Raw genomic sequence first — 11,322 nt, 5'->3', positions numbered from 1 at the left:
CATGTGGGTCCGAGGGGCTGAGGCGAGGGGCAGGGCGGGGTCTGTGGACAGTGAGGGGATGGGGCTGAGACGGGGGGGCTCAGGCAGGTGGGTCCGAGGCAGGGGGTAGGAGGGTGGGGCTGAGGTAAGGGGCAGGGCGGGGTCTGTGGCCAGTGAGGGGAGGGGGCTCAGACATGTGGGTCCGAGGGGCTGAGGCGAGGGGCAGGGCGGGGTCTGTGGACAGTGAGGGGATGGGGCTGAGACGGGGGGGCTCAGGCAGGTGGGTCCGAGGCAGGGGGTAGGAGGGTGGGGCTGAGGTAAGGGGCAGGGCGGGGTCTGTGGCCAGTGAGGGGAGGGGGCTCAGACATGTGGGTCCGAGGGGCTGAGGCGAGGGGCAGGGCGGGGTCTGTGGACAGTGAGGGGACGGGGCTGAGACGGGGGGGCTCAGGCAGGTGGGTCCGAGGCAGGGGGTAGGAGGGTGGCTCTGGAGGGTGGGGCTGAGGTGAGGGACAGGGCGGGGTCTGTGGCCAGTGAGGGGAGGGGGCTCAGACATGTGGGGCTGAGGTGAGGGGCAGGGCGGGGTCTGTGGACAGTGAGGGGAGGGGGCTGAGATGGGGGGCTCAGACATGTGGGGCTGAGGTGAGGGGCAGGGCAGGGTCTGTGGCCAGTGAGGGGATGGGGCTGAGACGGGGGGGCTCAGGCAGGTGGGTCCGAGGCAGGGGGTAGGAGGGTGGGGCTGAGGTAAGGGGCAGGGCGGGGTCTGTGGCCAGTGAGGGGAGGGGGCTCAGACATGTGGGGCTGAGGTGAGGGGCAGGGCGGGGTCTGTGGACAGTGAGGGGAGGGGGCTGAGATGGGGGGCTCAGACATGTGGGTCCGAGGGGCTGAGGTGAGGGGCAGGGCAGGGTCTGTGGCCAGTGAGGGGATGGGGCTGAGACGGGGGGGCTCAGGCAGGTGGGTCCGAGGCAGGGGGTAGGAGGGTGGGGCTGAGGTAAGGGGCAGGGCGGGGTCTGTGGCCAGTGAGAGGAGGGGGCTCAGACATGTGGGTCCGAGGGGCTGAGGCGAGGGGCAGGGCGGGGTCTGTGGACAGTGAGGGGATGGGGCTGAGACGGGGGGGCTCAGGCAGGTGGGTCCGAGGCAGGGGGTAGGAGGGTGGGGCTGAGGTAAGGGGCAGGGCGGGGTCTGTGGCCAGTGAGGGGAGGGGGCTCAGACATGTGGGTCCGAGGGGCTGAGGTGAGGGGCAGGGCGGGGTCTGTGGACAGTGAGGGGATGGGGCTGAGACGGGGGGCTCAGGCAGGTGGGTCCGAGGCAGGGGGTAGGAGGGTGGGGCTGAGGTAAGGGGCAGGGCGGGGTCTGTGGCCAGTGAGGGGAGGGGGCTCAGACATGTGGGTCCGAGGGGCTGAGGCGAGGGGCAGGGCGGGGTCTGTGGCCAGTGAGGGGAGGGGGCTGAGACGGGGGGGCTCAGGCAGGTGGGTCCGAGGCAGGGGGTAGGAGGGTGGCTCTGGAGGGTGGGGCTGAGGTGAGGGGCAGGGCGGGGTCTGTGGCCGGGGAAGGGGCGGCTGAGGGAGCCCTGGGGGGCGGGGGACGAGTCACGCTGCGGCCGAGGCGAACGGCCCCGGAGTCTCCAGGCCCCTCCCCTGCGGGGCGAGCCCGCCCCTGTGCCCGGCGGCCCCGCCTCCCGGCCTGGCGCGGGGCTCGCGTCTCTCCGAAGGCCGCAGCCGCCGGCCCGGGTAAGGAGCGCGCGGGCTGGGGCCTCGTTCTCTTCGAGGGCAGCGTGGGGCTCGGGCGGCAGCGCCCTTTCCTAGCGGGCGGTGCCGAGGCCGTGCAGCCGGAGCGAGGGGAGGAAGCGCTCGGGCCCGACTCCCCGCAGGGCGCCAGCGGGGCGGGACCGACTGGGCCCAGCGCGGCTCCCCGGGCCTCTGCCTGCGCCGAGCGAGCGGAGCCCCGCTGGGCTGCCCCCTCCCCGGGCAGGGGTGGGCTGCGAGGTAGCGCACAGGGGAAAACCTCACCCCAACTCCGTGGACAAATGCTGGGGTCCAGATGAGCTGTTACCGCTCAAAGAGACTGAGCGTCTCGTGGATCCTTTCCTGACACCGCCTGCGCTGTAGCACTCCAAAAAAAGCTGCTCGAGTACATCTAAATAAAAGTATGTGAAGGAGATGGGGTCAGTCCATTTCGGCCTATTTTCTTTCCTTTACATACCTGTGTGGTTGCTGAAGGCAGGCTGGCTGATGGTACTTTCCTAGTGACATTGTTCTGTGTGTTAACACTAGTAGTGGGGTTATTCATTTGCTTAAATATTGTCAGGTTCAGACTGACAAATATCTACCCTATTAGTAGTGATTTGTTTGATCGTGGGTCACTGGGAGACACTAGCTTTGTTGTTTTTCATGCTGTTGTGATTTCTTTGACCCCTATCACTATACTCTCTGAGCATTCCCATAAGGTAGGAAAGTGTTATCCCCATTTTACAGATGGTGAAACCAAGGCACAGAGGGTATGAGCAAAACTCCCAGCCTGGTTAGAAACACTTGTGCTAGTGGGGCTTGAGCTAGCACAGGAAAAATAGCAGTGTGGATTTTGTGGCTTTAGAAGCAACCCAAGTGTGTGCCTAGAGAGTCAGATGGGCTTGAAAACCGCTATGTCCACACTGCTATTTTTAGCATACTTGCTAACTTGACTCTTTCTACCTGGACTGTGAGTCTCTCTCTCAGCTCTAGTGTAGACATCCCCTAAGTCTGTTTGGGTATGTCTGCACTGGAGCTGGAGTATGTCCCTAGGGTTTCAGACAGGATTGTATGTGAGCGACTAGCCTGTCCTGGTGCCTGTGCAGTTGTGGCTATGCTGTGACTTTTAGTGTGCTAACTTGATCAAAGCTAATGCCAATATGTCTACCTGAACTGGAAATTACACCTCCACCTACCGTTACAGGAGTCTGTGGTGGGCTGTAAAATAAGTCCACATTGAACCTTTTTTGCTTGATTTCCAGTAAACCCAGTACCTTAGCTGCAAAACCATGCTAATTCTTTCCCAGGAAAAAGTATTTCCGTTTTTGTTTTAAAGTTGCTCCCTATTAATTTCATTGGGTGACCCCTAATTTTTGTGTTGTGTGAAGGGGTAAATAACACTTCCCTATTCACTTTTTCCACACCAGTCTCGTTTTTTTGTAAACCTCTCTCTTATCCCCTCTTAGTTGTATCTTTTCTAAGATGAACAGTACCTGTCTTTTTAATCTCTCCTCATATGGAAGCTGTTCCGTACCCCCCCTTCTCTATACTACTTCCAATTCTAATGCATCTTTTTTGAGATGGGGGGCACCAGAACTTACTGCCATTTTCAAAGTGTGGGCTTGATATGAGTGTGCGTGGTGGTAGAAGAGGACACACTCAGTTTGTGAAATCAAAGTCTGAAGTCTGGATAACAAGTGAGCTTGTTAAGAAATTAAACAAACTTGCTTTTATGTCATGAGGATGAAGTCTCCAGCTTCCACCTTTTGTGTTAGCCCAGATGCGTTGGCCAAAATTCTTGTTTTGGATAGTTACAATTTCCCCCCTCTATTCCTTTCAATTGCAATATAGTATTTTTCACTGCTTTTCCTAAACTGTTCTGCAGTGTTTCTGTTAAATTGCTGTATTTTTTTGTGGTGGGTGAAATGATATGCAGAACTAGGGGGGATCTCTTGGCTCCCAAGCTGCTGGTCATTTTTCTTAAATAATGCTTCTTGAGTTAAAATGTTGGTTCTGAACTGAGAACCCAACTGTCGCCCTGCCAAGAGTCTGAACTGTCTCTTAAAGTTCTGTGGCGCATGCTGTAGCCGCTTGGTTCCTTCCCGCTGTTGTTCCAGCCTTGCCTCTGCTCTTTCCCCCCATGCTCCACACCAATTCTCCCAGATCTCTCCAAAATGTTACCTTTCTATATTAGTTGGATAACTTTTACTAGTTAATTAGCACTTGGGGAATTTAAGGCATAATCTATTTTCTGTCTAAATGTGTATGCATTGGGTCAAAATGGAGGTCTTACTCCAAAGCAGTACTACTTGTGTAACTTTTTATTGCACTCTTAGAATGTCTCAGTAAAGTATTTTTCCCTTCTCATTCTGGAACACAAACTCTAAAACCAAACAAGTTGAAATAGCTAACTTTTTCTTAAACTTTACAAATGCCTTATCTGTTTAGGTTTTTTAACTTGTTCTGTTTTTTCTTATGGTTGGGAAGGTGTCATTGGTTCGGTTCATGTTAACCCCCTTATCTTTTCTTTGTTTCCCCTCCCCAGATTGTGGGTTAGTCCAAGAATGAACAAATATACGAAGCCTTATGTTGAGCAGACCACAAATCTTGAAAAATTCAGCCCTGTGATTCTTGCTGAAATTGAGGAGCTCTTTGAGAAGAAGTTCTCATATACAAAACCACCGAATAGTGATTGGAAGCTGCCAGATTCCAGTGATGTGTTTACCTGCAATCACAAAGAATTCAATACACTCCTTGCTCTGAAGGACTCCATGAATGAAGTCAAAAACCAACTAAGTGATAAGAAATTGGATGCATGGCATCAGCACACTTCCTTCACCAACAAAGCTGGGATAATCATTCCTCATGTGAAGAAATCTGTGAATGCTGAGTTGTGTACCCAGGCTTGGTGCAAATTCCATGAGATTTTATGCAGTTTTCCCCTTCTCCCGAAAGAAGCTCTTCAGAATGGAGAACTCAATTCTGTCCATCTCTGTGAAGCACCTGGTGCTTTTATAGCCAGTCTCAATCACTACATAAAATCCCATCACATTCCCTGCGATTGGAACTGGGTAGCCAATACCCTAAACCCATATCATGAAGCAAATGACACCCTTGTGATGATTATGGATGACCGACTTATTGCAAATACCTTGCCATGGTGGTATTTTGGCCCAGATAATACTGGGGATGTGATGACATTGAAACATCTAACTGGACTTCAGCACTTCATAAGTAATATGACCACTGTTCACTTGGTAACTGCTGATGGGAGTTTTGATTGCCAAGGAAATCCAGGTGAACAAGAAGCGCTTGTCTCACCTCTACATTACTGTGAAGCAGTCACTGCTTTAATGATCCTTGGCAATGGTGGCTCCTTTGTTTTGAAGATGTTTACTTTATTTGAACATTGTTCTGCCAATCTGCTTTTTCTGCTAAATTGTTCCTTCGAGGAGGTCCATGTCTTTAAACCTGCCACTAGCAAAGCCGGGAACTCTGAAGTCTATGTAGTTTGTCTTCATTACATGGGCAGAGAGGCCATCCATCCTGTGCTGTCCAAGATGATGCAGAACTTTGGAACAGAAATGGTTAACAAAGCACTCTTTCCCCAACATGTGATTCCAGAATCTTTTCTTAAAATGCATGAAGAATGCTGTGCATTCTTCCACAAGTACCAAATAGAGACTATATCTGAGAACATCCGACTCTTTGAGTGCATTGGGGAAGCAGAACAAGTAAAGCTGAACAACTTAAGGGACTGTGCAGTGGAATTTTTCATGCAAAGATTCCACCTGAAACACATTACAAGAAATAACTGGCTAGTGAAGAAATCTCATGTAGGCTGCAGCATGAATGCAAAATGGTTTGGACAGAGGAACAAATATTTTAGTACATACAACGAAAGAAAGATGCTGGAATCCCTGACATGGGAAGATAAAGTGGCCAAAGGCTATCTTAATCATTGGACTGAAGAGCACACTTTAAGTAATGCTGGGAAAAGCTGCATTTTGGAAGGGTCATCCTGTAACCTTGAATGTAATTTATGGTACGTCCTGGAGGGAAAGAGGCTGCCAAGAGTAAAATGTTCTCCATTCTGTGATGGTGATGTCTTGAAGAATCTCAATGAAGCCATTAAAGAATCATTAGTAGGCAGACTAAAAACTAGTTCCTTTTCCAGACGAACACAGCAACCATGTCATTCTTGCAATGTTCTTACTGAGGCACTGATACTATCTGAGTTGTCTAGCCTTACCAAGTACCATCAGAAGGTACCAAATGAAGGATGCAGTGACCAAATCAAGTGTCTTGTGGTGGGCTTTCCGTCTCTTTGTGACATCAAAAGCCAGTCCAACATGGAAGTTAGGCTCCTGGAGTCAGCCACACTCTTGACTTTCAGCTGTTCTTTGCTTCATGATGGAGAGCCAAAATATCAGCAGCATCTTTTAGACTGCCTTCTGCGTGCCATTAATCAGCTTCAACTGGGAGATGCTTTGATTCTGCCTGTTCTTTCTTGTTTTACACGCTTCACAGCTGGCCTGATTTTTGTACTGCACGGCTGTTTCAGCTACATCACATTTGCTTGCCCCATATCCTCTGAACCTCTAGGGACCAGTGCTGTTCTATTGTGTATTGGCTATCGAGGTCTTCCAAATCCAGTTGTTGAGTACCTGCAGCACCTGAATAAACTAATGAGCTCTCTGCTCAGCTCAGACTCTCCCCAGCAGGTTTTGCAGTTTGTCCCTATGGAGATGCTTTTGAAAGGCATGCTGCTCGAGTTTTTATGGGATTTGAATACTGCCATTGCAAAGAGGCAGCTCCATTTGATGGTACAAGTTGAGCAGCAGCAAATGTCGAGTAATCTTTAATTTTGGTGATTCTAGAATCGAATTGGTAGATGTTGTTTCAAAGAAGATTCACTTCACTGGCTCTTTAAAGTTCTTAAATTTTTTCTTTTGCTAGTGTGAATATCACTTCATTTTAAAACAGTGGGATTTATTTTAATGTTGGTATCCAAACAGTTCTGCAGTACTGCCTTATGGTATTAGGTGTTGCCATACAATCCTGTAAGCATGGGGGTTATTCTACATGGTGGGGAAATTGTGAAGCAAAATGAAGGACTGAAATTCTGGAGAAAGGGGAGTTCTTCTAAGTAATACCTTTGTGCCTTTGTACAATCTTGTCTCTCCCCATCTAGGTCCTCTTCCCTCCATATAGGCATAACCTCACAATGACTCTATTTCTGTGAAGAGATCTGAATGGAGCTTAATTGATGCCACTCCTTATCAGCCAGTAGAGGCTGCTAATTGTACCCCTTTCACACTGTCACACACTGTTAATTCCAGAGTTTTGGGGACCCAAATGTGGTATTCAAACTTGTTAGCTGATAGCCTTTCCAAGCTAGCTAATCTTCCCTTTTGATTAAAAAGAGGCTATCTATGCTGTCGCCTGCAGAAAGAATTGGAAACCTTTAAAAAATCTCTAGAGTTTGCTGAATACACAACCATATTGAGATCAATATAAGATTTGCTTCAGAAATTCAATTTTATAAGCTGTTGCCTTAGCTGATCTGCAGCCATGCTGGCAAAGGCCTCAGTTTTTCAAAAGTGACCGACTAGTGATTTGGATGTCTCCACTTTTGTTGCCCAACTTTAGGCACTAAAGAAGGTTGACTTTTCAGAGTTCAGGTCTTCACCATTTTCTGAAAATTTAGCCCCCCTTTAATTTCAAGTTGGGCACCTGCTGGCAGCCACCAGAATGCTAAGTGATGCCATTTATAACATCCCACCATGTAGGCCCAAGGTCAGATGTAAAGCACAAGGGAGACTGGTTTTCTTATAAGGAATTTTGTGATCGCAGAATCCCAAGTTATAAATCCTTGCTTTTTCAGCGGTGTATAGGAGGGAATCAAGACTTCTGGGTTCTATTCCCATCTATGAAATTGACTTGCCATCAACAAGTCACTTCACCTCCCTATGCCTCCATTTCCCCATCAATATAATGGCCATAATACCATTTCAGTCTCCAGAGTGTTTGAGGATTCATTCATAAAGAGTTTGAGAACCGTGGGTGAAAGTGAGAACTGCCTATTGTTGTCTACTATGGTAGCTGTCAGCAGGTGACCCACAACTACTGATTTTTAATTAGAAATGTTATCAAGTGCAGTTTATAAACAGCAAATAGTATATCCCACTATGTGAACGTTGGAAGCATGGAACTGAGAAAAAATGAATGAAACTTGTTAGAAAAAAAAGTATGTTACTTGATTTGATCCTTTTAGGAGTAAAATGAAAGAGAAAAGGAGTAATTGACACCACTGTCCCTTTAAGGAAAATCAGGTTTTACTTTTTCATATTGCTCCTTTAAGATCTCATTTTGATATCTAATTCATTTTCATTAAAACTTAGTCTCCAAGATTCTAATTTACATAGAAGACTTGCCCAGATAGAGAGAAATGGTATTTAAAGGGGAAACTTATGGATTTATTGTTGGTATAAAAATAGCATAAATGAGTGCATGTGAGAGAAAGGGGTTAGTAAAAGAAAAGACAGCCCCCTGATTAATTACCAGTCACCTGTGGAAGTACTTCTAATTACATAAGGTAGGAGCTTGAAGGATATTTGATTACCAATGGGGATTAAAAGCACTGTTGAAAAACTGTTTTGTCTGATGGTGCTGAGCACTTAATAGTCTTTCTTGTCACTTTGGAAGGGGTGGAGTGTAATTAACATTTTGTTTTGCTTTTTGTTTACTGTGTTTGAAAGGTTTGTGAGTTGGTAGCTGAAGTCTAACTCATTTTATAACATTCTATACAGACTTTGCTTTCTGAAACTATGCAGAAGAGGATTTGTTTGGCTTCCCCCAAACTTCTCAAATTGGTCACTGTTCATTTTAACTTAATTTAAATTAACTTCCTGTAGTTGCTCTGTGGAGATGAAGAGAGCCTTGCCTCCTGTCAATCACAGGCAAGCAAAACAGTTCAGCAGATCCTCTGGATCAGCAAAAGCCTCTCCAGTAAGTGATTCTGAAAGCTTAGGAAATTTTTTAAGAGGACCTGAGGGGCCAAAAAGGAGGCAACATTGAGGAACAAAAGAAAATGACGGGGAAAGGAACAGAGACCTGTAATGAGAAAAAGAAAAGGGGGAAAGGATATATGAGAGTATAGTGGATCTGAGAGGACAGCATGATAACTTCAGGAACAGTACCATAAATTCAGTCTTCATAAATGATCCTTCTGTTTCCCTGTATTTGGAAGAATGAACAAAATAGAAGTATCGCCGTCCATCAAAAATCAGTGTTCCCTCTCCCTGTCCCCTTTGTAATTGTGGGATTAGAGGGTTACCTTAACCTGTTTGTATCCTGCTCTAGCCAACCCATCTGGGAAAGCACCTCTTCTGAAGCAGGAGCACATACCCATGTATCTGGAAGTATTGTAGATGTATGTTTACATTGTCACAATCTATATTTTGGAGTACTAAAACGTCAAAAGGTCCCCCATATAGTTGGTCAACTCAGATCTAGACATCAATTCTTTCTGGGCTTAACGGGACATCTGTAACTTTAGAAATCTGACTTCTGTCTGTGTGGTGGTTTTTTTTTTTTTTTTTTTTTTAACCTACTGTTGCTACAAGTAAATCCCAGAGATGACTATACCTTTAGGACAAATAGAAAAAACTTTTTTCTTTTTCTTTTTTTTTTTTTTTTTTTTCCCTTCCGCCCCCCCCCCCCCAATTGTCTGCTTTGTACCTTTGACAGCACTCTGTCAGTTTCACTGTTTTCCTTCCACCATCAGTCAGTATTCCCCATTTGTATGGGCCTTTCACATAGCAATGGTGGGAGATGGGCGCTTTTCTTTAATTAAAAAAAAAAAAAAAGTGGTTGTACAGCCACAAAAATTGACAGGAAGTCTCTGAGGCAGATGTACTTCATGAAAGTACCTTTAACTCTCTGGAATTGACTAGACTTCACATTGACAAGGTCCCTTGAGGTGCCTCACTCCTTCCATACTTTCTGAAAGCCATCTTTCCTGTGTCCAGAAATTAAAAACAGGAGGCATAACTTGCTTTGGGGCCAGATTTTCAAGAGAGTTCAGCAGCCAATGTGCTTCCAAAGTGCCTCTCTTGAAAATCTGATTGCCACCTCCCAGAGGAGAGACAAGGGGAGGATGTCTCAGAGATTTTGTGGGGTGAAATCCTGCCCCATTGAAGTCAGTGGGGAATTTTCTCATTCACTTCAGTCTCTGGGTGCTGGGTTTTGGCCCACACTCTCCTGGCAGACTGAGCCACGAGGCTCACTTTCAAATATGGAGGATTCCAAGGATGTTGGCACAAGGGCTTTGTGCCTCCACCCCTACTCATGGAGCCTGTGTGTTCTCCCACCCTCTCATTGGCACAGAAATCCTGTGGTCACAGCTGCCCCTTGGATCCTTTCTTAATGGGGATTCTCCATGGTGGAGGGGTCTCTGTGAGAGGCCCAGTCTGCGTGTTTTGTTTTTAAAATAAAATCACTAAAAAGTCCTATCAAAATTAGGAGATTCAAAGTTAGGACTGTTGCTTTGTTTTTTTATTGTGAATGTTGTGGGTTGATTGTGTCTTAAACATCTTAAAGACCAAAGACTCCTTAAAAGAACAGTAACATTTAAGTGTTTCCATTGTGACTTTTGTGGGAGTCATAAGAAAGAGAGAGAAGAATGTATTAACCTTTTTGGAGGGAGATGAATTGAGGAGTCTCTGCCGTCAAATTATTTTGTCAAGTCTTATGTTTGATATAGAATGAGACCTGATTAAATATCTGTGTCTTAGCTCTCTCTCTCTCTCTCTCTCTCTCTCTCTTTAAACCCATGGCAAGTTTATTTTTTCTGTCTCCTACCATTTGAAGAGGGATGGTGGTTGAAGAGGGATGCTGGTCTTAATGTTTTAGAAGCTACAAGTTACATGTAGTGAAAGGGAGGGGAGGGAGCAAGTAATTGATCAAGCTATATAATGTACAGAGATGATAAATACAGATGAGTTATGAGAATGTGAGATGGATTTGGTTTATTTGGCAGCCTTACTGTTTCAGATTTTCAATTACGAGTTCATATCTAGGCCCTAGTGATTGTTGGATGAGAGGACAGGGCTGACGGTCTCTGCTTTAATTGGTAAAGATTTTGTACTTGACTTGGCTCCTGCCTAAGAGCCTATTTGACTATTGATTTCAAAAACTTGCACTGCTTTCGAATAAGAGTCGGTGAAATGTAAATCCAGTATCGACCCAATGAACGGGCTCTGTTTAGTTACGTGCGTTAAGGTTTGGAGACTTGCCACTTTTTATTTGTATTGTAAATTATTGTATTTAACTCTGTGTGTGTGTGTGTGTGTGTATACACACACACACACACACACACATGCATATACCTGTGCATATTCAAATGAAGTTATATAAAAAGCCTGCTGGTTTTCCAATTTGATTTCTATAAGGCATAATGAGATTTACTGTATGAAATCTTGTCCTCTGCTAAAATTATATTAATTGCTGTCTATTCAACTTAATTTAAGTTAGATCAGTCAAATTACTAGTAGAATAAGTAGACTGTGGTAGAATTACTGGACATTAGAAAAGCAATTTGGGACTTGAAGGAAAA

General features: G+C 46.3%; 1 protein-coding gene across 1 annotated transcript; it reads left to right on the top strand.

Moving 5' to 3' along the window:
- Nucleotides 1-4,252: 4,252 nt before the first annotated feature.
- On the top strand, nt 4,253-6,568 carry CMTR2 (cap methyltransferase 2). Its single transcript, XM_065416837.1, has one exon. The coding sequence runs from the start codon at nt 4,268-4,270 to the stop codon at nt 6,566-6,568; it is 2,301 nt and encodes a 766-aa protein (XP_065272909.1). The 5' UTR covers nt 4,253-4,267.
- Nucleotides 6,569-11,322: the final 4,754 nt, after the last annotated feature.

Source organism: Emys orbicularis, chromosome 14 (assembly GCF_028017835.1).
Source record: "Emys orbicularis isolate rEmyOrb1 chromosome 14, rEmyOrb1.hap1, whole genome shotgun sequence".
Classification (NCBI taxonomy): Eukaryota; Metazoa; Chordata; order Testudines; family Emydidae; genus Emys; species Emys orbicularis.
Note: the sequence above shows the minus strand (reverse complement) of the source record. Positions and strands in the feature narration are given on the sequence as shown.